The 26,960-nt window shown below is 41.0% G+C and overlaps 4 protein-coding genes across 5 annotated transcripts in view; 3 read left to right on the top strand and 1 right to left on the bottom strand.

The window, feature by feature from the left end:
- LOC134224852 (cyclic nucleotide-gated cation channel beta-3) overlaps positions 1-1,600 on the top strand; it is a 67,466-nt gene extending 65,866 nt beyond the window's left edge. For both annotated transcript variants that reach the window (XM_062704489.1, XM_062704491.1), the window contains exon 7: positions 15-1,600. In XM_062704489.1, coding sequence (XP_062560473.1) covers positions 15-1,264 — 1,250 coding nt within the window. In that variant the 3' untranslated portion in view covers positions 1,265-1,600. The remainder of the gene's footprint in view (positions 1-14) is intronic.
- A 7,268-nt stretch (positions 1,601-8,868) lies between these two features.
- LOC134222557 (uncharacterized) lies at positions 8,869-13,735 on the top strand. Its single transcript, XM_062701717.1, has 5 exons — positions 8,869-8,896; positions 8,949-9,458; positions 9,956-10,075; positions 12,843-13,105; positions 13,173-13,735. The coding sequence occupies exons 1-5, from the start codon at positions 8,887-8,889 to the stop codon at positions 13,692-13,694; spliced, it is 1,425 nt and encodes a 474-aa protein (XP_062557701.1). The 5' UTR covers positions 8,869-8,886; the 3' UTR covers positions 13,695-13,735.
- An 11,450-nt stretch (positions 13,736-25,185) lies between these two features.
- On the top strand, positions 25,186-25,835 carry LOC134220342 (uncharacterized). The gene has a single exon (XM_062699373.1). The coding sequence runs from the start codon at positions 25,217-25,219 to the stop codon at positions 25,754-25,756; it is 540 nt and encodes a 179-aa protein (XP_062555357.1). The 5' UTR covers positions 25,186-25,216; the 3' UTR covers positions 25,757-25,835.
- On the bottom strand, positions 25,754-26,533 carry LOC134220343 (waprin-Thr1). The gene is made up of 4 exons (XM_062699375.1): positions 26,377-26,533; positions 26,251-26,310; positions 26,004-26,171; positions 25,754-25,927 (listed from the first exon to the last, which is right to left on the bottom strand). Exons 1-4 carry the CDS (start codon positions 26,378-26,380, stop codon positions 25,821-25,823), a joined length of 339 nt encoding a protein of 112 aa, XP_062555359.1. The 5' UTR covers positions 26,381-26,533; the 3' UTR covers positions 25,754-25,820.
- Between the last annotated feature and the right edge of the window lie 427 nt (positions 26,534-26,960).

Here is a 26,960-nt window from a genome sequence, read left to right as displayed (position 1 = left end):
TCTATTTTTACCAGGCCTTGGTTCCAATCGGTGGGTATTCAACAACAAGGGCCACCCGTACGTTCGGTGCTTCGCCTTCGCTACGAAAACTGCAACCTCCATCGGGAAGAATCCCAAGCCGGAAAAGGAAGGCGAACTACTCTTCATGACGGCAGCTTGGTTGATGGGCGTATTCGTGTTCGCACTGCTGATTGGTCAAATTAGGGACATCATCGCCACCGCAACCCGGTCGAAATCCGAATACAAACAGCTGGTGGACGAAACGTTGGAGTACATGAGACAGCTGAACCTGCCGACCGATTTGCAGCGTAGAGTGAAAATGTGGTTTACGTTCACCTGGGAGCAGCAACGCAGTTTGGACGAGACTCACATAATGGACGCCTTGCCGTCAAATTTGAAAACGGACATCGCGATTTCCGTACATATTCATACGCTGTCCAAGGTGCAGCTATTCGCTGATTGCGAAGAGGCGTTACTTCGGGAGTTGGTGCTAAAGTTGAGAGCGGTAACTTTTCTTCCAGGGGACCATGTATGTCGTAAGGGGGAGGTGGGAAAAGAGATGTACATCGTGAAGACTGGTCAGGTACAGGTCATGGGAGGTCCAAGAAACGATGTAGTATTAGCAACTTTGTATGAAGGTTCGGTGTTTGGTGAAATTAGTTTACTGGCGATTAACGGAGCGGAAGGAAATCGAAGAACAGCCGATGTTCGTTCGAAAGGATTTTCAAATTTGTTTGTTTTGTCGAAATCCGACTTGAATGAAGCGATTGTTCACTATCCAAATGCACAAGCCATTTTGAAGAAACGTGCCAAGAGTTTGATGCGTAAGAATGCAGCTCGTGAAAAAGCGGAATCTCAGCAAAGCATTGATGCGAATGACGGAGATACGGATGTTGTGATTAGCAACCCTGATCACAGTAAGTCTCCCAAACTGTTGAAGACAGTTATTCAAGCACTACCAAAAGAGTCGGCTGCAGTACTGCTGTTGAGCCAAGGCTTCAAAGGTGATCACGTGAAGATGGATACGGAAGAACCTTCCAAGGCAAATGACGATACTGCCTCAATTCGCAGCGTAGAATTTCACACCACACATGTCCAGATCGAGAACGAAAAAAATGTTGAGTTACCATGTGATTTGTTGTACAGTATCAAACAAGAATTGATGGATAACAATAGTTATATCAATCTGACGGACACCGAAAAATATAAACTGTTGAATGAACTGTCCAAGGATGAATACGAACACAAAAAATCTCCGGCCTAAGCTAAATTCAGTCTACAGTTTGTAACGTTTCTATTTTATATAGACTATATACGATGTTCGACGATGTCTTCTAATTGCTTTTCGATGTAATCTATCGTCATATTTCAAATCAAGTTAATTACATCTATGTAACTCGTGCCGAAACGTTCCTGTCTTTATTCTATAGATTAACTGTATGGCTATGTGATGTAATATGTGTATACTAACACGCTACATTTGCATAAAAATGAATGATTGTGGTGGCCTCGTAAAACCGGACCTGATGTCAATAATTGTATACTTATTGATTGTAAACATTTATTAGACATTGAAGTAATAAATTATTCTAACTATATATGTAAACTCGGTGTTGACAGTTCACATGTGTATACGATGTTTTGAAGTCATATCCCTTCTTATTGCAGACTATAGTGAATGCCGCTTCAATTATCAAGGTTCAATCTTTATCGTAACTCATCAGATAAAAAATCATCAATGTAAAGTTTAGATTTGGCAGGTGAATTGATCAACTGAGTTGAATTTAATTAACTTGCCAAAAGCTTAACTTGTGCAACTTTTTACTTTTCTTGTGTTACTATAACTATTTTTTATTGGCAAAACACGCCCAAGAAAGGTCTCTATTTTTTCAGCTATGAAATACCTACATATCTTCAACTTATAGCATAAGCGAGAAATTAATAGACCCAAATCGAACGGATAATAATAGCCCAAACAGTTTACCGTCAAACGGGGTGGCTTACAACACTTTTCAAGTTTCTCTCTCAATAACTCTGAATTTAAAGGATTTATTCTTTCTTTTAGTACATGATACTTTTAATGTGTCCTAATATCAGTGATTAGGCAAATAATCAGATATACAACAATAATACAAATATGAAAATAATATCAAAATGATGGGTGTTGCAAGCCACCCCTACTGCGGGGTGACTTGCAACACTTCATCAAAATAAATCATAACATGTTTTAAAACAACTTGATTATAGTAATTTTTCATCCTGGGTCATTCTTCGCTACTGTCAATGCAGGAGCCTAACTTTAGGGACCCCCCCCCCCTCATTCCGTTTTTTTTTTTCGATTTCAACGGATCGATTAATATTTTTAAGTCGTCGGTTTGAAAGTGCTTTATGTCGGTTTAAGAATGGGGTGCACCATCAAATTACCACGATTATTTTAAGATCATTATTTTGAAAAGGCATTTCCGCAGCAAGCAGCAAACCATCCACAAGTGTTGGATCTTCTTGGGTATTCAACACTGTTTGACCACCGTAAGCCTTATTTTTACTGTTTTCTGTATTTAGATAATGTGAAATTGTTGTTGGGGACAAATCTTACGCCAAGCGGTTTCCCGGATAAACAATTTGTTTTTTATCTTCTACCGCTGCCTTCATCAAAGTTTTCTTTGAAAAATTAGCATACATGCGACTTCCTGCAGGTTTCTTGTAGTTTCGCTAAAGAATTCTGTAACATAAAATCAATGCTAGTTTAAAGAAAAAATATTCAATAACTGAATCAGCAGTTTTTGAAAAATAATAAAACTATCGAGTATCAGCTGTTGCAAGTCACGCAGGGGGTCAAATTTTATAAAAAGTTGATATTTCAAAAACATAGGTACAATTTTATTATTTTATAGTTTTTGCGGAATTACATAACTAATTAGATACTGTAACCGGAGAGGGGATCGATTTTGGTGAAATAATTTTCAATTTGCTATACGAACTTACGATTTACGACGTTCGACTTTCAATTGACGAAACAGTTTCACAAAATAATACAAAAAACCCAACTTAATTCACCGAGTAGTGATACTGCCTTTCTCGCATTTAGCCAAGACACCAACCTTTTATGGTGCTAATATGGGTCAATGTACCATTTTGTTTATAACTTTTAAGCGCAACGTTCGATCGTTATGAAATTCAATAGTGATCAACTAGAGTTTGTCACCCGTCGAATGCGACTTGTTGCGAAGAAATCGGTTCAAAATTACTATACGAAAAGTTGGCTAATGTTTTTCGGTTTTGGTGTGCACACACACACACACACACATACACACGGACAGACAGACATTTGTTCAGCTGGACGAGCTGAGTCGATTGGTATATAACACTATGGGTCTCCGAGGCTTCTATAAAAAGTTCGTTTTCGGAGTAAAATGATAGCCTTTCGGTACAACTTTGTTGTACGAGAAAGGCAAAAAAACAAAAACTTGTGGATAACCCAAGTGTTGCAAGTCACCCCGTTTGACGGTATGCTTTATCGAACACAAATTACCCCGAAACTTTGCCACGCTGATTGCTTTTCCTCGCTGAAGGTAAAGAATGGATTGGTAGGTAGCAGGTAGGTAGTACCCGACTAGTGGATTTGAATTTTCTGATGCGTTGATTGACTGAGCGCACGGAAGAATACCTGGACTATGTTGATGCGAGGCGATGAGTTGCTAAAAGTTTATGGCTCACTAAGGATTGTTATCTGCATCTATGAGCTTTGATCGATGAGAAATATTGATTTCTTCCGACGGTCTGTGGGCTAATTCAGGAGTTGTGCGGCACAATTTACCGTGATTTACTAAACATGATTGCATAGTGATGGCACTGATGTTTCCGTAAAAGATGGGTAAACTAAATTTTCGAACTAAATTGACTCTCGCCATATTGTAGGTTCCAAAATCATCAATTTAAACCTTTCGGTATCGGCACACAATAACTGCAAAAGTATATAGAGCAAGTACGATATCGATAACAACATAAATACCGGCAAACGAAAGTTCCATATACCTATAGGTATATACTATAGTCCTGAAATGTTGACAGGTGCTGTTCTCTGCTCAAAGCCATGAAGGAGAAACAATCAAGTTTAAAATTTTAACAGCTTATTCCCAAGTGTCAAGGGCACGCAATTCTCGGCTGATTGTTTTGAATGAATAAACCGGCGAAAGTTATATGGCCGAACGGACGAATCAACCGGTACCGTGTGGATCCGTTTATAAAGAACCAGTGAAAAACGGCATTTAACATTTTCGATTGAATAATTGTAGGGTGGTAACAGCACTAGCCAGCCAAGCCTTTTTGATCTTGGCATTGAGGACTAGCGTGATACGCTGCGCTTTAGGATTTGGGATTTCATTCAGCAAAATTGACCTTTTCGTTGAATTGGATATTTACCAATTCATTATTTCTTTATTTTCATTTTTATGGTCCAGTCGATCGTGGCTTGATTGTGTTGTAATGTCACCGTGTAAAAAACTCCACATGATAAAAATATCTCTTGGAGTTCTTATTGAGTGAGTGTTTTAGTTGACAGATACGCATGTTTGCTTTCTAGATGTGAAGTTTGCACATTTTAATGCATTGTTACACCTCATTTTATTGGAATAATTAAGGTCCTGAATCTTTAATTTCGATTTTTTTTTCTATCTACAGGACTTGTCCCCAAACTATTATGCTTGAATACATATTTTCACTGAATAGTTCTAATCATCATCGAGGTTAGCACCTATTATGTGCATTAACATACATAAATGTATCGACATTTTTTGGTAAATTGTGGGATGCGCGGGTCACTTTTACCAATTGGAGGCAGCATGCAGATCTGCAGATGCAAATAACAAAATTTTATTACAGAATTTATAAGTAATGTTTAAATTCTAATAAATATTAAATTGTAATTAAACTTTCTTGTTTTACTTTGATGTCCAGAAGATCGAAGAAACAAGTAAAAACAAGTGAGGTTGATCAGTACAGTTGCTGATGAAGAATGTGTATAGCCGCCAGACATTCTAAATACTCACGCTCCTCTAATGTTTGCGTATACTATACACATGTGGAAGTGTTGGCTTGATAAATGGATTGCGAGTGATTTGACAATGCGTCCAATCTGGGAATCTCGAGCTCGTTCAGTAGCCGCTTGGTTGCGAAGGCCGACGGAGGTCCTTCGTAGCTTAGTTGGTTAAAGCACCAGTCTAGCGTACTGTAGGGTCATGGGTTCTAGTCCCATCGAAGGGAAAGTGGTTACCTCCAATACATTTTCCAAATCAATATCTTCCACATAACGTACATATTCACATATGAATTTTCATAACATTGTAAATTAACGTCCAAGTCGGGTGGTTTAATCCCCGGAAATAGGCAATTAACTTTGATTGAACACATTACTCTTTTTTCTAAACCTTAAATATATTTATATTATTATTTGAGTTTTGAACAGTATTCTACAAAAGAAAATTATTATGTTTTTTAGTGGAAGGCCTTCATCTGTCATTAGACGAGTTCAGTACTATTCCATTTGATACAGGCTTCATTTTGTTCAATTTTGTACTATTCAGAAATTTGATCACCTACTTAGGGGCAAATTACTGACTGGTCGAAGCATAAATGGACGCTAAAATTTTTAGTTGTTCACCAAAGCGCTCGTGTACTGTTTTTCATCCCGTCCATACGGTGGATCTCAGATGTTCGTGTCCTGGACAGGGAATCAATATTCGAGCAACGCCTAACAATATAGGCCTTTTCATGTGACACTGCCAAGACTGCACTTGTTTACAACCGCTGAAAATGCTCGCAAGCCTGGAAGCTGTCACTTTCATTAGAAGAACTGTCGATTGACGGTAAAATCAGCTGATTTTAAACGTCTCGTGAAAAGGCCTGTAGAGTAGAGTGGGGCAAGAGTACGCACTTAGTTTTCAATCAATCATTTGGTCCTTATGAAGCAAGCTTCTGCATATCAAATCAATGTCGATGATTCATATACTCTTCCTATATGTTACCCAGCGGAAAAAATATTGGAATTATTCAGATTCGTTTTAGTAGAACCCCTGCGGGCAGCAGGGACTATGTCCAAGGGCTTGACGATCCCTCCCCAGGCCATCTGCGAGTTGTGGGGCTTGCCTAGGATGTGGTGGGGTTTGACAGTGGCCCCTGTTAAACCTCTATAAAAAGCTGCATGTATCCGCAAGTAGGCCCCACCAAAGCGACCGTGTGCCGCTCAAAGCGCATAAGCCCAAGTCCTGATGTTAGGTAGGACGCTAAACAGCCCTGGCACGACGGCCCTCCGACGAGACAGGAGGTTTGCGCAGGCGCAATAAGCCGCCTGGAAAACCAATCATTACGAATAATATAAGAGATAATGAGACTCGATATAATCGGCAAAGACCTAGACGACGAATACAGGATCACGATTGGAAGCTTGGAACATGGAACTGCAAGTCGCTAGGTTTCGCAGGTTGCGACAGGATGATCTACGATGAATTACATCCTCGCAACTTCGACGTCGTGGCGCTGCAGGAGATTTGCTGGACAGGACAGAAAGTGTGGAAAAGCGGGCATCGAGCGGCTACCTTCTACCAAAGCTGTGGCACCACCAACGAGCTGGGAACTGGCTTCATAGTGCTGGGTAAGATACGCCATCGTGTGATTGGGTGGCAGCCAATCAACACAAGGATGTGCAAGCTGAGGATTAAAGGCCGTTTCTTCAACTATAGCATCATCAACGTGCACTGCCCGCACGAAGGGAGACCCGACAACGAGAAAGAAGCGTTCTACGCACAGCTGGAGCAGACATACGATGGATGCCCACTGCGGGATGTCAAAATCGTCATCGGTGACATGAACGCACAGGTAGGAAGGGAGGAAATGTATAGACCGGTCATCGGACCGGACAGTCTGTACACCGTATCGAATGACAACGGCCAACGATGCATAAACTTCGCAGCCTCCCGCGGAATGGTAGTCCGAAGCACCTTCTTTCCCCGCATAAAATATCCATAAGGCCACATGGAGATCACAGGCCACATGGAGAAACAGAAAACCAAATCGACCACCTTCTAATCGACGGTAAATTCTACTCCGACATCACGAACGTCCGCACTTGCCTGCAGTATGCCTTGTTGCAGTATGCCTGCGCTCAAAACTCTCGACGGTGTACAACACGCGTCGAAGTCGGACGCCGCGGCTTAACATTGGGCGGCTACAAGACGGTAGACTAGCCCAAGAATACGCACAGAAGCTGGAAGTGGCACTCCCAACGGAAGAGCAGCTAGGTGCAGCGTCTCTTGAAGATGGCTGGAGAGGTATTCGATCCGCCATTGGTAGCCCCGCAACCGCTGCACTTGGGACGGTGCCCCCGGATCAAAGAAACGACTGGTATGACGGCGAATGTGAGCAGTTAGTGGATGAGAAGAATGCAGCATGGGCGAGATTGCTGCCACACCGCACGAGAGCGAGTTCACGTAAGGGCCACGTGCCACAGCCTGATATGTGTAAGGACATAAACGGGAATCTTCTTACGAACGAGCGTGAGGTGATCCAAAGGTGGCGGCAGCACTACGAAGAGCACCTGAATGGCGATGTGGCAGACGAAGATGGCGGTATGGTGATGGACCTGGGGGAACGCGCGCAGGACATAATTCTACCGGCTCCGGATCTCCAGGAAATCCAGGAGGAGATTGGCCGGCTGAAGAACAACAAAGCTCCTGGGGTTGACCAACTACCAGGAGAGCTATTTAAACACGGTGGTGAGGCACTGGCTAGAGCGCTGCACTGGGTCATTACCAAGATTTGGGAGGTGGAAGTTTTGCCGCAGGAGTGGATGGAAGGTGTCGTGTGTCCCATCTACAAAAAAGGCGATAAGCTGGATTGTAGCAACTACCGCGCAATCACATTGCTGAACGCCGCCTACAAGGTACTCTCCCAAATTTTATGCCGTCGACTAGCACCAACTGCACGACTTGAAACATAAGATTTGAGGCCCAGCATAGTGTTTAATGTGTCATTCATTTGTACATATAAACGATAACCTTAACTTGTATATCGTATTAAGGTTTGTGAATAAAATATAATAGATTCAAATACGATTGCGTTGACCAATATGCGTGTTTATGCGACTTTACTGACTTTTCCCAAGTTTATTGACATCGAATGGATAAATATACGATGACAACATTTTACCTATCATCAGTGTTGTCAAATCATCAAATCTTGAATTAATTTCAATAAAATCACATAATCTATTTTACTCTGTTGAATCGTTATCTGTTCAATTTTTAATCTAAAAATATGGGAAGGTTAAACATTGTTGTTTGTAATGTTTTTTAGTAAAAATACAAAACATGAAATAAATTAATTTCTATGAACAATTTATTAATCGAAACAATTAACAAAAATATTGTTGGCATCACTGCTACCAAACGTCATCAAAGAGTCAATCAGAATCAAAAAGTAATATATCAGAATCAAAATATTCCTACGCGTTCTGCTGTACGCAAATTTTTGTTTTCCGGTTAAGCTCCTAATTTAAAGAATCGTCTCAAATATGTTCGCGGTAGTGCAATTCATTGAAAACCGAAAATTTCAAGTGCTGGCGGTACCAATCTCGTGGATCAAGGGCGGAATTCTACAATGGCCGAAAATGTCCAACGAAAAGATCGAAAACCTGCGTGTCAGTGGAGCGGAATTCCACGGCACTTCAAAACGGATTCCAATAATAATTTTTAAGAAGTTCCGCAACTTCGATGCGGCAGAAAGAGCCGCAGATGATCTGGCTAAAAGAGACGTATCCGATGTGGAAGGAAAAAAGAAAAAGCTAAAGGCGCAAAAGCTTTCAGTGCCGGAAAAACCAAGGATTACAACGCTATGCTCACAGGTAAAAACATTAAGTTTTGGAAATCAGTGATATTAATTATTTACTTTTAAAGCTCTCAAGAAACCATCTGGCGAATATCATTCGTTCTCTCCACAATCGTCAGGAACTGCGCAACCAGGTATCAATGTGAATAGTGCTCAATTGAAAGCCCCATTCGAAAATGTCCAGCGAAATCAGTCGATGCTCGTATCACAGCCACCTGAAATGCAGAACTCACTGCCATTGTTAAATCAAGTCAAGCCAAAGATACACATCCAAGCTCCCAACGTTCCTTTATTTGTGGCTGCATCGAAAATGGCGCTAAACTGTAGCACTGATACGTTAAACTCGACACGTAAAATCATACCCGGAGAACGATTCGCTCAAGCAAAGTCACCATCGTCACAGTCGTTGCGGCGGCAACCACCGATGCTACAGGAACAAGGAACTCCAGATACATCCGTCGTGACATCAGCATCCACTTCATTTTTTGTAAACACTTTGATGCCGTCCGAGTTACCTCCGATTATACAGTCGCCCGTTGAACTGTTTAGCGAAGCAGCGATCAACGCTATGCCTATCGGTGAGTTAAATTGTAAAAGACTAATAATGTATCACAGACAAAGAAACATAACACCAGTATAACGCATTTTTTCTTATAAATTCATAATACGCCCACACTGACCCCACAATTGTAGGTCAAACACTAGTATGAGTGATTCCTATTTGATTACCATGCGAAATGCAGTTACTAATTATTGTTATATAGTGGCCCAGTGGGATCAGTGTATTTTCATGAATGAAGTAACAAAAGAATTGCTTTATTTTCAAATGTTACATTGTTTGTCTTTTGCGTCTGTTTATCTATGTATCATCAAATATTCGTTTCACTTTTATTATCAATTATTTGAAACGTATATTACGTGGTTTATGGATAACCACTTATGCGTAATGTGAAACATAGCTTCATCCACCCACGCAATTCAGAATAACCCATACAACGGGAAATGTGCATGGTGATACATGTAACTCATTTCTCTTTGGCGGCCTGAAACTAAATGTTTTTTATGTCTATTTTAGATACAGTGTCAACCCACGAGGTGAACCAGCGGCAGTCGGCGCCGAATTATTGCAATGCAGAAGAAGTTATCATTGTACCGGAGACAAATACAACAAGCATGGCAAACCATCCCATTACAGGTAAGATCATTTGGTAGTCTAGTTAACACTCTAGAATATAATTCTAGGTCACTAACTGTTGTTTCACATGTATTGTTTTATGAAATCTAAATACGAGCACAATCAATTAGAATCATGCTGATGTTTGAATCGCGTTTATTGATATTTTGCTTCTTTATATATTTTCATAATGAAAGACTGTACCGCCTATAATCGCATATTTTTCCCATCTTTGCTGGTTTTCCTATTCATATGGGGCAAATATGCGACTACATGCAGTATAGACAATAACAAACGAGCACTTTCACACTCTGAACTATGTTAATATGCAGTTAATTTGTTATGATTATTAACGAGCCTGGAAAAACAAAGAGACGCAATACTCCTACCTTTAACAACCTTGTGCTCGATTGGAACAACTGATTTGACAGCAAATGCGCTGTTCCAATTTTGACACTTCGTCTCTTTGTTATGAGTGCAGCCTCTTTAATGATTATGTATGGTATTCATTCATTCAGTTTGGTTGTCTAAAAAAAAGACATTTTTAAGGTTCCAAGTAAGGTACATAATGAAAATATTGAAAATACGCATTTATTAGGTTCATTGAAATTGTCCTCTTATAAATTACGTTCGTACCCTAAACAACAACCAATCTTTACAAAAACTGGTACAATTCCACAATAGTCCGACGGATGCATTATACTGAATTCCACTGCTTATGCAACATTTTATTGCGATGGACACTACAGTGCACGTGAAGCTCGATTGGGTCAATCATCTGAACCTAGCCGTAGTAAAATATATAAAAACTTTAGTGGCGGTTGCTCAACCCTACAAGCCATAACTAATCAATTTAGTTTTAACAATCTTGTGATGATATCCAGCTTTCCACGCTAGCCATAATGGCGGCTGCTATAATTAAATCTGACAGTAACTGCTTCCGACGCTGAACTGTTTTCGACGCTCGGTGTAACTCAGCAACCACATTGTTTGTTTATTATGAAATATTTATTGACTCGAAGTTAATAGATATTTTTGCAGAAACTTGCATCAAGTTTTCAACAATTAAAAAACTGATCCAAATTTACAAATTTACAAATATAATACACTTTCTTATGTTCTAGGTCGAATTCTATTCCAGACAACAACAATTTAGTATGCGCCTGGATATGAAGTTTTGTTACATGATGGTTTCCAACCAACACACGTGTGAAGTGAATGCAGCTTTCAGAGTCGAAAAGAAGTTACAAGCTGCATGTTTTGTATCCTTCGAAGTTTGTTTTCATATAATTCAATCAGCATCAATGCGCTAGAAATGCACAGTTGAATGAAGACGAATACTAGCTATTTTCTCTGTGATTGTATAGGAAAAGCCCCATATATTGGGGAATTTTCTTTACAGCTTAGAGAGTGACAAATCCTGGTGCTGTTTCGTTTTTTTGTAAATATTTTATTTCAACATAACAAACTTAACGAAATGATAAAAGCTTCAAGGATTTCAGAGATATGCGCCTAATTCGGAGATTTTCTGTTGAGAAATATTTGCGTGAAAATACTGTGTAGGTTTATTTTCCCTTGGCTTGGTTGGTTCCTTGGCGCTCCTTGGTTTTTTCACCAGTGAGTTTTTTCTCCAGCTAATGTCAAAAAGTACAGTGACCGATTGATTTTTATACACCGCCAAGCTGCCATCACCGAGCGTGGAAAGCTGGATACCATCGGTCTAGGACTATTAGCTATTCGCTGCAGCTCTAGCACGTTTTCCTTTCACGATGATGCGCAAACCTATAAATTCAGAGCAGTTTTTTTTTCAACATTCCAACGGTTATAGTTGTCGATCACAGTATCGGCGAATTATGATGCGCACAGAGCAGAATAATCGTAAATTAACGGAGGAATGATATCCATATGCGACACAACCAATTATAATAAAGCAATACGTATTATTGAGCTTGACTCAGAACACAGATACTACTCGCTTGATACGCAATGCAATGAATAAATTTTTTGTCACTTGTATTTGATATTACTGAGTATTTTCTATTGTATCACCATGGACATCGTGTTTCTACTGTATTAATTTTCTGAGGCCCAATTGAGACGAATAGAAGATTGTGGATGAAATATCTGAAAAACAACTTCGTTGAGACCACAACTTACATCTTTAAAGTGTAGATGTTTGTCCAATTAAAATCGAAATACTACGGAACTAGTCAAATCTGATTTGAGGAAAATTTTCGCTGCATTCAGATGTGTCTTGTTTGGGAATCATCATCATAAACCTTCATATCAATAGTACATAGAGGGGTCTCAAAGCACGTACTGGAATTGCTGTCTCCCGGAAGAATTGCTGCGACCTAAAATATAAAACTCCGTATTATATTAGGGATAAGAAGAATGTATTTTGAGACATTAAAAGCTTGTTACAAAAGAAATCAATTTGGTTCGAGTTGCTCCATTTTTCAGAACAATAAATAAACAACGTGAAAACAGTTGCTAAGATACGACCACCGTCGGAAAAAGTTCAGCGTCGGAAATAATTTAGCGTCGGAAGCAGTTACTGTCAGATTTATTTATAGCAGCCGCCATTATGGCGAAAGTGGAAAGCTGGATAAATTGAAAAATATTTTTTTCCAATTATTTTCATTTTCATTTTAATGATGTGAAATTTAAAAATATTTTTTACTAATCTATCCAAAAAATAGTACCCACATTTTACACTTATAACTTTTAAGCTCTAAATAGATTTCTATTTAATTAATTATGTATCTCTCTTAATTTTATGTTACAGATTCCGACGGGTTCGTTACATACGAGGAGCTGAAGAGAGACCTTCGTGATTTTATTCATACTACAGTAGAAGATGTAGTAAAAAATTGCTTCAATGAACATTTCTCAAAACTGGCGGCCTTGACGGAAATGAATAAAAAGCATGTGAATAAGTCACCTACGGAAATCGACGATCCAGTTGAAAATCACAAACGTATAGATAATGAAACTCAGCTACATGACTGGAACGTTAAATTAGGAAATGACGATCTCTGCGCACAATATGTATGGTTCGATTAACTACAATTCTGAAACATAATTTTCATTTATTTTGTTTTTTTTTTTGTTTTAGCTGATTTACTTTACACGGATCATTCCACCGAACTCATATGCGAATAATGGCGACAGCGCTTGCTATACCATCGTCGATTGCCTTTTCACAAGGGAGTTCTGGACCCGTTTTACGTGGACCGGAATCAGTCGTGGGCAAAAATCCAAAAGAGGATTCAGAGAGTTTGGAAATGTGTTGCAACTTCTTGTCAAACTAGTTGGCATCGGAGACCCTACTTATAGTGCTCAACAATTGGAGATGTTCTGTAGAACCCGCCTTTTCCGCTACAGTAAATCAAGAAGCTCGAATAAACAACTGCGCAGGTCCGCATGCCGCCCGGGACGTAAACATAAGGATGTTCGAGCCAATGAAGATATCAAGCATGAAAATCCACTAGATATAGTTGATGTGCTTCAAAGCGACAGTGCTGAAGAAAGTGAATATCAGGATGAGACGATGGATCGAGAGGCAATCGAGGCCGATATTGAGAATGATGATGAAGAAGTTGATGATTTCAATTCAAGTAACGAAATGTTGGAATAACTCATGTGAAACACAAAAAAACATATATCTTAAACGTAATGAAATGGTAACGTTGTTGATTTTTAACCAATAAAAACAAGTTTTGGGTAATTTTATCTTTATTAAGGACAGAAAACAGAAATATACACATTTTATCACTACAGTATAGTATGCATAAGGGGTGAAAATACTACACCCTCCTTCCTGGGTACTGCAACTAACTTACAAAAAATACAATCCACGTCGATGAGCAGTTTTTTCGCAAAGACTGGTTCAGCGATAAAAATTTGCAAGTGTGATGAATCAAATGGTTTTTCAAAATAGTTTTGTTTCTTTGAAATTACTTGGCCCTCTACAAAATATTTGGTTGCAGACTTGACCATTTTGGAAAAAGCTACAATTGATTGATCATGTGTTAGTATCCATTTATCTTTGAAGTTGTTTGTAAGTATGAAAGAAGAAAATACCAGTTTTCCTTCGGCGGTTTTCTATGTCTACTGAGTTTTGTCTTTGACTATTTGTTGTTGCTGAGGCATTCAGCTGAAGTTCGACGCCGGGTTCGTATGTTTGCATGTTCTCTGTTATACGACCTGCTATCTGAGCTAGTGGATTTGGACCTGTTTTGATCATTTTCTTTAATGAGTGCAGACAATTTTCAAATGGATATGCAGAAATAGTTGACAGAATACCAAATCGAAACTTCATCTACAACATGGCATATATTGTGCATGTTACTTGTCATGAATTCAACACCATACAATAATTTAAATTCATCGAGAAAATCATTGAATAAGGACCGTGCTATTTCTAATAAATTTGAATACTTTTCAACTGAACAAATACGAACAGCACAGAAGAGAGAAAGGAAGTGGTTGAAATATCGTTCAGGCAAATAATCCTTAATTACAACAATGCCAGCATAATTCAAGAAATTGCGATACTCTAATCCTTTCCAAAGAGCAACAAAATCTAAGGATCTCATCTTTCGATGAATTTCATTTGGAAATCGTATAGCAACCAATAGTTCTGATATCTCCTTCTTTTGTAACGTGCTCCATTTTGTATTCATTGACATACAACCAGTTCGCCACCCAGTTAGTAACTTCTTCATAACTCCAAGTTCCAATAAATGTAGCGAGTCAGCAACAACGATATCTTCAACCATATCAATAGGAAGTCTGATAAGAGGTGAGTCACAGCGTTGATGATCAGAATATTCTTTAGCCCTGAAATGTTCGTCTGTCCTTTTCGATGCTTTACTGTCAGGAAATACCATGGTTCTGGATATATGCGAATATGTACCTTTAGTAGTACATTTTATGCAGCCATATTTACCATTGAAATTTATTACGCCTTTGATGAATGCGCGCGCTGGCGTGTCACAAATAAAGCACCTTATTTTGATTGAAATACGATGCCCATTTATAGTTAGTCCAGAATCTAATAGTTGTAGTAACTCGTCTATGAAGGAATTTAAATATGTAGCGACATCTTTTGGCTTGCTTATGCCATAATATATGCCTATGACGAGCGGTTTAACTTCAGGATATTCTTGAATGTTAAACAATATGGGCCAAAAGTTTTTCGTTGAGCTTTTGTACACTGGTAAGCCATCAACATTGAAGTTAAGTGATATGGTTGTAGAATGTGGAATGTTTTGTAAAACCATTCTGAGGCAAATTTCTAGTCCTTGATGCCAGTATGAACCATTTTCGTCAATTTTTTCGAGGTGCAAGTTTCGTGGTGTGGCCAATAGAATTTTGAGGATCTTTCAGGAGGTTCAGGTTCAAGTTTTGATTCAAAACAGCGGTTAGCGCCTGTAATGCAGAATGGGATATCTGGAAGTCGGTAGCCCATTGTCGGATTGAGTTGAGTAACGTTGCTCTGCAATCTAAATTATGACGAAATAAGATAGTTACAAGGGAAATTAGAATCTAATGGTTCACACTGCGTACTAAATAACATTATTAAAATTACAATCCAGTTAGCCGAGTAACATATTACAAGCCCGTAATGCAAAAATGCTATAATGTTACCTTCGTGTTCTTCCAAAGTTTCTGGAATGTTGGGTGAATTTCCAGTTGGATCGTACAAAGAGGCATCCGAAAAAATCGGTTCTGGAGCGCCTTGGTTGACGGACGCTGGTATACTGTCTGCTTCCGGTTTTCCTGCTACGGAGCTAACTTTGTAACGTTGACAAAACTTTCTCCGTAAACGACTGTATGTACCACTTTTTCTCATAATTTTCAGCTTATTTTTTAGCAAAATATCCTTCATCGCGTTTTTTTTTCGTTCAAAACACAACTTACATGAATAAAATCATCTATTAGTCAAGCTAATTTAATACGACAAAGCAACGTACAATACGATACATATTCGAGTTTATTCGAACTTATGTACGATTTTTGACAGCTCTGAGATGAAAGTCTTATAGTGCGGGTGGTAATCAACATTTACGAGTACATGCGACTGTGTGTGTCTATATACACACTAATATACATATTCTATTACCAAAGTCGTAAATAGTTCAATGTTATCATAGCTTTGCGACTCACTTGATACATATGACGACTATGAACATCCATATTAACGATTGTGATTTTATTCATGACAATATGCGATATTTTTTATACATTCATATACGATGTCTGGCTGGCTGGGAAGGCCAACATTTTGTATAATTTTAGTGATACAGTTGTAGCTTTGTGTAACCATACGTGCCTCTCAATGCAGATGTCGAGGGTTCGAGTCTCATGGAAATCATATGTATACTTCTAATATAAAAATCTAAAATAAAAAAAATTAAAATCTTCGATGCTAAACTTGAATTTACCAAGTAGAATGAAAATTATAAAAGCTAAAATGTTTTTTTTTCAATTATTTTTTTCATTTTCTCCAAATCGTATATAACTTACAAAAATCGTATATGAGTAATTTCATGATAGTTGTATATGTGTTTATGCAAAATCGGTTAAATTAAAATCTGTCGTGAAGTCGTAATAATTGTAAAAGATTATCGTCGATATCGGATTATATGATGTAAATGGCCTCCACTTTGGTTTGTATATGGCTTATTTGAGTAGTATATCCGATTTCGTCATAGGTATATCATGCTGTAATTTCAATTTATAACTTCGCTTTACCAACTAATTTGTTGACTGGGCGAGAGTTCGTGGGGCAGTACCAGGCGGGTTTTATGGGCGAACGCTCCACCACGGACCAGATGTTCGCCATTCGCCAAGTACTGCAGAAATGCCGCGAATACAACGTGCCCACACATCATCTATTCATCGACTTCAAAGCCGCATATGATACAATCGATCGGGACCAGCTATGGCAGCTAATGCACGAACACATTTCCGGATAAACTGACACGGTTGATCAAAGCGACGATGGATCGGGTGATGTGCGTAGTTCGAGTTTCAGGGGCATTCTCGAGTCCCTTCGAAACCCGCAGAGGGTTACGGCAAGGTGATGGTCTTTCGTGTCTGCTATTCAACATCGCTTTGGAAGGGGTAATACGAAGATCAGGGATTAACACGAGTGGTACAATTTTCAATAAGTCCGTTCAGCTATTTGGCTTCGCCGACGACATAGATATTATGGCACGTAACTTTGAGAAGATGGAGGAAGCCTACATCAGACTGAAGAGGGAAGCCAAGCGGATCGGACTAGTCATCAATACGTCGAAGACGAAGTACATGATAGGAAGGGGTTCAAGAGAAGACAATGTGAGCCACCCACCGCGAGTTTGCATCGGTGGTGACGAAATCGAGGTGGTAGACGAATTCGTGTACTTGGGCTCACTGGTGACTGCCGAAAATGATACCAGCAGAGAAATTCGGAGACGCATAGTGGCTGGAAATCGTACATACTTTGGACTCCGTAAGACGCTCCGATCGAATAGAGTTCGCCGCCGTACCAAACTGACAATCTACAAAACGCTCATTAGACCGGTAGTCCTCTACGGACACGAGACCTGGACGATGCTCGTGGAGGACCAACGCGCACTTGGAGTTTTCGAAAGGAAAGTGCTGCGTACCATCTATGGTGGGGTGCAGATGGCGGACGGTACGTGGAGGAGGCGAATGAACCACGAGTTGCATCAGCTGTTGGGAGAACCATCCATCGTTCACACCGCGAAAATCGGACGACTGCGGTGGACCGGGCACGTAGCCAGAATGTCGGACAGTAACCCGGTGAAAATGGTTCTCGACAACGATCCGACGGGCACAAGAAGGCGAGGTGCGCAGCGGGCAAGGTGGATCGATCAGGTGGAAGATGACTTGCGGACCCTTCGTAGACTGCGTGGTTGGCGACGTGTAGCCATGGACCGAGCCGAATGGAGAAGACTCTTATATACCGCACAGGCCACTTCGGCCTTAGTCTGAATAAATGAAAATAAAAATGGTGATGCACTGGCTAGAGCGCTGCACTCGTCATTACCAAGATTTGGGAGGAGGAAGTTTTGCCGCAGGAGTAGATGGAAGGTGTCGTGTGGTGGAGGGCGATAAGGGCGATAAGCTGGATTGTAGCAACTACCGCGCAACCACATTGCTGAACGCCGCTTACAAGGTACTCTTCCAAATTTTATGCCGTCGACTAGCACCAACTGCAAGGGAGTTCGTGGGGCAGTACCAGGCGGGTTTTATGGGCAAACGTTCCACCACGGACCAGGTGTTCGCCATTCGCCAAGTACTGCAGAAATGCCGCGAATACAACGTGCCTACACATCATCTATTCATCGACTTCAAAGCCGCATATGATACAATCGATCGGGACCAGCTATGGCAGCTAATGCACGAACACATTTCCGGATAAACTGACACGGTTGATCAAAGCTACGATGGATCGGGTGATGTGCGTAGTTCGAGTTTCAGGGGCATTCTCGAGCCCCTTTGAAACCCGCAGAGGGTTACGGCAAGGTGATGGTCTTTCGTGTCTGCTATTCAACATCGCTTTGGAAGGGGTAATACGAAGAGCAGGGATTAACACGAGTGATACAATTTTCAATAAGTCCGTCCAGCTATTTGGCTTCGCCGACGACATAGATATTATGGCACATAACTTTGAGAAGATGGAGGAAGCCTACATCAGACTGAAGAGGGAAGCTAAGCGGATCGGACTAGTCATCAATACGTCGAATAGGAAGTACATTATAGGAAGAGGTTCAAGGGAAGACAATGTGAGCCACCTGCCTCGAGTTTGCATCGGTGGTGACGAAATCGAGGTGGTAGAAGAATTTGTGAACTTGGGCTCACTGGTGACTGCCGAAAATGATACCAGCAAAGAAATTCGGAGACGCATAGTGGCTGGAAATCGTACGTACTTTGGACTCCGCAAGACGCTCCGATCGAATAGAGTTCGCCGCCGTACCAAACTGACAATCTACTAGCAGCATGAGCTGCTGGGAGAACCATCCATCGTTCAAACCGCGAAAATTGGACGACTGCGGTGGGCCGGGCACGTAGCCAGAATGGCGGACAGTAACCCGGTGAAAATGGTTTTCGACAACGATCCGACGGGCACAAGAAGGCGAGGTGCGCAGTGGGCAAGGTGGATCGATCAGGTGGAAGATGACTTGCGGACCCTCCGTAGACTGCGTGGTTGGCGACGTGTAGCCATGGACCGAGCCGAATGGTTTATTTTTTTTTTATTCAGACTAAGGCCGAAGTGGCCTGTGCGGTATATAAGAGTCTTCTCCATTCGGCTCGGTCCATGGCTACGTCGCCAGCCGCAGTCTGGAGAAATCCTGCCAAATGGCCAATTCTAACAACTGATGCAATTCGTGGTTCATTCGCCTCCTCCACGTACCGTCCGCCATCTGCACCCCACCATAGATGGTACGCAGCACTTTCCTTTCGAAAACTCCAAGTGCGCGTTGGTCCTCCACGAGCATCGTCCAGGTCTCGTGTCCGTAGAGGACTACCGGTCTAATTAGCGTTTTGTAGATTGTCAGTTTGGTACGGCGGCGAACTCTATTCGATCGGGCGTCTTGCGGAGTCAAAGTACGCACGATTTCCAGCCGCATGCGTCTCCGAATTTCTGCTGGTGTCATTTCGGCAGTCACCAGTGAGCCAAGTACAAATTCTTCTACCTCGATTTCGTCACCACCGATGCAAACTCGCGGTGGGTGGCTCACATTGTCTTCTCTTGAACCTCTTCCTATCATGTACTTCGTCTTCGACGTGTTGATGAATAGCTCCGATCCGCTTAGTTGGTCAGCCCCAGGGGCTTTGTTGTTCTTCAGCCGGCCAATCTTCTCCTGGATTTCCTGGAGATCCGGAGCCGGTAGAATTCTGTCCTGCGCGCGTTCTCCCAGGTCCATCACCATACCGCCATCTTCGTCTGCCACATCGCCATTCAGGTGTTCTTCGTAGTGCTGCCGCCACCTTTGGATCACCTCACGCTCGTTCGTAAGAAGGTTCCCGTTTATCCCGTTTACATATCAGGCTGTGGCACGTGGCCCTTACGTGAACGGTTCAACTTCTCATAGAACTTTCGTGCGTTATTAGTGCGGTACAGTTGCTCCGTCTCTTCACGGTCTCGATCTTCCTGCTTTCCTCCGGAAAATCGAGTTTTGTCTGTTCCACGCCTGTTTATATCGTGCTTCGTTCGCCCTCGTGCGGTGTTGCAGCAATCTCGCCCATGCTGCATTCTTCTCTTCTACTAACTGCTCACATTCGCCGTCATACCAGTCGTTTCTCTGATCCGGGGGCACCGTGCCAAGTGCAGCAGTTGCGGTGCTACCAATGGCGGATCGAATATCTCTCCAGCCATCTTCAAGAGACGCTGCGCCTAGCTGCTCTTCCGTTGGTAGACATTCTTTGGAGCTTTTGTTTTTGGTTCTCAATTATGTTGGGCGGGTAAGGGAATCCCCTTACGAAGAACAACAAATACTAGAGTTTCCTTGCACTCCACGGCAGGCTACTGACTGATACTTCAGCCAGCAGCTGCAGCTCTCTTTATTAAACAATAGATATAAACAATTACCAATAACCAACTTCCTTATTCTATACCAAAGAGCAACTACAACTAACCGGCACCTGCTTCTTCTCCATCTACTGCGAAGCGTCGCACACTACCTGTTATTCCAACACTTCTCCTTAGTGGGCACGCCTCGCTACTGTCCTGGCTCCTCCTAACACTGAGCCTCTAGTCCTGAGCTCCTCCTCGCCAAACAATTCCTCCTTCGCCAATTCCTCGTACAAATGGCCCCCACTCCGAAGTTTGTACGTCAACCAAAACATGCGCCCATACAAGTGGCCAGACTCCGATGCTTGTACGACGCCTCTCGATGCTCTACCGACCAGCTCCAGTTTCGACCCGTAGCTCCTCCTGGACTTCTGCTGACTATCCTACCGATCGTTCCGCCCTACTGATGAATTCCGTCCAGCGCTACCCACGACTTACGTGGCCGATCCATGATCCCACTGCGCCACGCGACATATGCGGCCGATCCATGATCCCACTGCTGTAACGTCAACGGTCGATCCATCCCACTAAGATGTAGATCTTGAAGCGTCCCTGGGCCCATAACCTGTTGGGCGGGTTAGGGAATCCCCTTACAGATAACAACAAATACTAGAGTTCTCTTTCACTCCACGACAGGCTACTGACTGATAGTTCTGCCAGCAGCTGCAGCTCTCTTTATTCAACAATAGATATAAACAATAAGGGACCGACTGTTTACTTCGATGACATTTACTTCCAGGGTGCAGCAGCCGTAAAAAGTGTAGACAACAACCTTCCGTGCACCATGTTTACGGTACCCGTCACTGAGTGGCGATACCGGCGTATCTATCTGTGTTGTTAAGCCTGCTACTCTATGTTCTGAGATTTTCAAAATTTTCACCATGAGCTCATGGAAGAATGGTAGTTGGAAATCGATAAAATGTATGGGAAAATCAAGTATTTTGCAAATTTATGGAAAATGGTGGTGTTTTAGACGAAAGTAGTGATAAGGAATGAAGTATGAGGTGAAAAGATTATCTCCTGCACTTAGTTTGCACTGATTAGTAGTTTGATAGTGATGAAATTTCGATTTTACTACCATTGAAAAAACGCCATCTCTTGCATTAATCGTTTTGACTGGTACCTTATTACCAATAACAAACTTCCTTAATCTATACCAAAGAGCAACTACAACTAACCGGCACCTGCTTCTTCTCCATCAACTGCGGAGCGTCGCACACTACCTGTTATTCCAACAAATTCCTGTCTATTAACATTACTGTAAGACTAAAACCTAATAGAAACTAAACAAACACCTCCAGTGAGCTATACCCGAGTAGGCGAAAATAGCTCAATAATATCAAATGTTGATAAGATAGCAAAATGAGATATGGACATGATTGATATAAGAGATAAAAGATCAGACGATAATATCAAAATTTTGCACTAAAATATCATGGGAAGATCAAGTTATGCTATTTGTAATAAGTGATCAATATCATGTGCCATTAGTATGTTCTTATCCATATCATAAATTGATATTTAAATGATATTTCGGTGCAATTTTTTGATATTGTTGCCTGTTCTTTTATCTCTTATATCAATCAAATCCATATCATGTTTTGTTATTCTGTTCATGGCTTCTGCCCGGGTAATGCTCTTTGAAGGAAGTGGGAAAATAATAACTAATTACTAAAGCACTTTTAATAACTATTCATGAGTATATCAAGTTGTCTTGTAACGTACGGCTCGGTTGTTTCGTTGAGTAGCTGATAACTGTGCGATACGATTTCTTGCTGTACGACATTCACTCATAGGTATGGAGGATTGGCTTAAGAGCGAAGCGGCTGGGGAAGATCCATTAAAGTACGTCACGCAAAAGTTGGTGATTTTTGACCCCCCCCTCCCCCCTTCGTCACACTTTTTGTATTAAACCTCTAAAATTTTTGTATGAGTCGTCACGCTGCTTGGAACCCCCCTCCCCCTAGGAGCGTGACGTACTTTGTGGACGGCCCCCTGGGCTGTAACCAGTTTAATTTTCAGGAGCAGATACAGTAAACATAGCACGTGAGCTTGCCTGAGTTGGCGGTTTGAGAGCCCTTGCCCTTTCTCCCAAAGAACCGAGACGGCGACGATGGCTGCTGGTAGAACGTCGCAATGCAGGGAATGATACGGTAAGCTTGATTCAATTTGGGTCAGAGGGAGCAAGGACTCTCATAGTGCCTTGGTACGTGCGTCTCGGTTGACTCGGTGATCAGACGATGACTGTGCGATGCGATTTTTGGTCTATGGCATCGATTCGTAGATATAGAGGAAGGCGTAGGCGTAGGAACGAAGCGGCGGGGCTGCAACTAGTTTGATTTTTCAGAGGGAGATACAGTTTTGATAGCATGTGAACTTGCCTGAGACGGCGGTTTGGGAGCCCTTGCCCGTTCTCCGCCCAAAGTTTTTGGTAAAGGAAAGGAGTTCCTACAGTATTCGCGGGAACTCCGGATTTTCCGAGTGTGCGTCGAACTGTTGGCTACTTGATGATCACACAAACACCCTTAACTTATCTTCTATTTCCGACGGGTTTATATGATATTTCTTCATGCGAAAATTACGAGTAAGATTGAGTAAATCGTGAAATAATAAAATTAAGATTCGTATGGAACTTTCGTATGGGCATTTTCGCCTACTATACAGGACAACGTCTGCCGGGTCAACTAGTTTAACATACCTATTTATGTGATTTTCTACAATATCTCAACAACAAAACAGTTCGGTTATTCTTTCACAGATTTTTTGTTTGATTTTTTCTCTACTTTTCAAGTGGAAAAATCAACGAAAATCTGAGAAATTATTTGTCGAACTGTTCTGCTGTTGACATTTCGGTGAAAATTTACCGAAATCTGAAATTAATTTAATTGTGTATATGTATAAGTAAAGCTGTCTAATGTTTAACCCTTTCCTTCTCATGGTAGCTGTAGTGCTCCATCAAATTTTGCACATTCCAACATTCATTGAATCATTTCAACAACAAAAATCAGTATTTGGCACAACTTTATGCTTTCATTAGACTGCAAGGTATAATCAATTTTGTGCAAAATACTAAAACAGATGATAGGACTACTATAAAATAAAACACCTATAAGGTCGTGGCCAGGTGTGTGGAGAAAATCGGGTCTGCTTAATTGTAGAATATGGCAGATTTACAATGACAATGGATATCTCTGCAACTCCATCTACGATTTGTGCAAAGGTTCTATGCTATGCTATATAGTGAAACTATTGAAAACAATTAGGTAACTAATGATTTACAATCAAAAACTTTTTTTCGTTTACACTAATTTTAGCTATGCCACTAGTACTAGCATTTTTTTCATAGGATCGTATTGAAATCTTTGAAAAAAGTCGTGGGAAAGAGAGGGTCAAATAATATTTTTGTAGACCTAAATTAAATTTATCAAACAGCATTGTAGCTTATTTAACCTAGATGATATAATCTACAAAAGCATGGGTAGGACAATGCTTTGACTGTCAGGAAGATTCATGCGTTGGACATGTCCTACTTGTCCCACCCACTCCCGGAGCCACGTCAAAACCTGAACGGAGTGAATCGCAATGTTCACAAGACTTGTAGAGCACAACAAAAGCTTCCGTATAGAGGTTGTTGCTATGCAGGAGAAAAACTATTGAATAGCTTTCTTTAAACTACAGGTCCCTCTGTGCAAGTGTCGTTTTGAGAATTGTCCGGTATTGGGATGGGCCCGATACTGGCGAAGCTCCCCCTATAATAAAACAACTTGTGAATGAATTGTCTTTGCATTTCCTGAATCCCCAACTTACAAGTTTACTTACTCAAAGCAGATGTGATGTGTACAAAACAAACCAGTTTATCATATTCTAATCACAGTAAATGGATATCCAACTTGAATTTGAAATGTATGCAACGCTATGCTCGAGATTGAAACAAGTTACTTTTTTTCACTTCCTAGTTTAAAAATAGCATCTGGCGATAGTTTCATAGCATAATAATTTTAATTAATATTTATATTATCCACTACGCAACGGTTAAAAGATAGATTCCGGTTAATTTAAAATAGCGGCTTTGAACTACGTAAGGGAATATATTCATTTGAATAAAAAACACAACTTTCCGAAGAAAATTGAGCTTGGGTGCGCCCAAACGACATTGAGACGCATCCTCGTTCTGGTCGTTTCTGATCTAGTGGAGTTTATCGAACTATCGGTTATTATCTGTACTGAACACATTACGGGACAAGATCATTGGCACCGGTCGACCGGCGTCTGTGCAAAGAAGAAAGTGAAACTTGTTCTCTCATCCCTACAGGTCGATATAACTTACAATCAATATAGGCAACATAGCGCCAACGGCAATTCTTCGCGATGCGAGACAGAAGCGGTAATTCGAGATGGGTTCAAACTTGTTAAAAGGCGCAAGAGAAAAAGTCTACCGTCCTCCTTTGAATGCACGGGACGATTGCACGATGAAGTCTTCGGCTTTGACCTTGGACGAAAAATTCAATATATAGATCATGCTGGTAAGAAAATGAATTAGTATTGTTTCTAGAGTAGTATCAAGTGCAATGTCGTTCAAGTACGCAGTCGTGATATTGATCGGGCTTGCCACGGTGAGTCTAGCTGCACCCCAAAGCAATTACCCTAATGGCTTCAATCCAAACCTACCTGTGAAAAGCGATCAGGATCGGTACGAAGCTGTTCCTAATGGACCTCAAGGATCCGTGAGAAACAATGAAAGGAATCTACGAAAAGTTGACGATGAAACTCTGGAGCAGATCCAAGCCAAATCTGCGCACTACTCTTATGACTCGTCGATCACGGATACGATCAGTGATCAAACCGTTCAAAGGCAGGAAACACGTGAAGGACTAGCTCTGAAGGGAATGTACGCCTACAGTGATGGGTTCTACAAGCGTGAAGTTCATTACGTTGCGGACGATAAGGGTTACCGAGTGGTTAAGGAGATTTCCACACCCATTGGAGATGGACCGCAAGAAGATCCTAATGGAAAAGCTGATGTGTCATCATCCCTGTCCGGATCGTATTCGATTACAGCCGACGACATTGCACGGCCGTTGAACAAGAAGCTTGCGAAAAAGGTGTAAATGCTAATTTCAAGTCTATTTATTTTTTGTCGTTTTGTACAAATGGTTTTAAATCAAATAAAATTCAAGCTCGTACACACTTTTGCCGTTTAGTAGATTTGTCCAAGTCGCACTTCTCGTGAGCACTGCACTTCACATTTCCACAGTAGGTTCCAGCCCCTCCAGATTGATCTATAAACATTAATACGTACTTAGAAACCAGTTTGAAGAAGGATTAATTTAGAAGAAAAAATCCCCTTTTACGTACATTTGTTACCAGTTGATGCACTCTGCGAAAGTTGATTGGGACTCACACATGATTTATAGTTGCATGTGTTCGGGCAACATTTTCCACCACTAGTACTGCAATCGACATCGCTCAAACATTTCGGAGTACATGTTTGCACCTTAGAAGCCACAGGACACTGGCCGAAAGCTGCAAAGACAATCCAATAATCACCCAAATGACCTCTTAATCAAATAAAACTCATCCTTGAAGTCGATTTATTACTCACATGCAGCGTTGATTGCGGCAACCGATGCCAATACCACAAGTGCCAGAACCAAGAATTTTGCTAAATCAATATAAGTGGAACAATCAGATTCTTTCATCATAGTTAAACATACACTTTAGAATTTACCCATTTCGATAGATTTTTGTGCTTGATTCAACGTTAATAACGACACGCCGGTTTATGGGACTTGTGTTCCACTCCACTCGAGTAACTGACTGAGAATGACGAGAAGATTGGACTAAAGAGGAACGAACCTGTTTAGATACGATCGAGTCATAAGTAGGTTCCGCCGCCGTTCAACTTGTATAATACATTTGCGTTAATGGGCGTAAGTAAATAAACTGTCTTGAACTGTCTTGAGACTTGGGTCATTTAAATAAATAGGCAGAACATGCTCTGCTCTGAGATAATAAAGTTGTTTTGCTGGGTGTCCGGTGCGCTTGCTTTAACCTAGACTTGCCGATCGCTGCATGGCAGGTATAAATAACGAGAAAGGATACATTCGTGACAGCGGGTTACTTCCGGTTCTCTTTATTTATTGCTTAGTGGATCTTAGGTTTTGTGTATTGTATTCATAAGTCACAATTTCGTCTTTGAGCACTTCAGATAGAAGAACGAAGGCCATAGTGAGCACTCGGATTGTTTCTCTATAGCCATATGTGTATACCCAATACCCAAGAAAAAATAGAAAAAAAAACGTTCTATTGAGA

The sequence above is a fragment of the Armigeres subalbatus genome, chromosome 3 (genome assembly GCF_024139115.2).
Source record: "Armigeres subalbatus isolate Guangzhou_Male chromosome 3, GZ_Asu_2, whole genome shotgun sequence".
Lineage (NCBI taxonomy): Eukaryota > Metazoa > Arthropoda > Insecta > Diptera > Culicidae > Armigeres > Armigeres subalbatus.
This window is presented reverse-complemented; position numbering and strand designations above follow the sequence as displayed.

Bases quoted from the DNA above. Each gene is read 5' to 3' on its own strand.
- LOC134222557 (XM_062701717.1), top strand. The intron at 10,076-12,842 runs GTAAGATCATTT...TTTATGTTACAG, and splicing joins GGCAAACCATCCCATTACAG to ATTCCGACGGGTTCGTTACA. The intron at 13,106-13,172 runs GTATGGTTCGAT...TTTTTGTTTTAG, and splicing joins ACGATCTCTGCGCACAATAT to CTGATTTACTTTACACGGAT.
- LOC134220342 (XM_062699373.1), top strand. From the start codon at position 25,217: ATGTCGTTCAAGTACGCAGTCGTGATATTGATCGGGCTTGCCACGGTG.
- LOC134220343 (XM_062699375.1), bottom strand. The intron at 26,172-26,250 runs GTGAGTAATAAA...TTGTCTTTGCAG, and splicing joins TGCCGCAATCAACGCTGCAT to CTTTCGGCCAGTGTCCTGTG. The intron at 25,928-26,003 runs GTACGTAAAAGG...TAATGTTTATAG, and splicing joins TGCATCAACTGGTAACAAAT to ATCAATCTGGAGGGGCTGGA.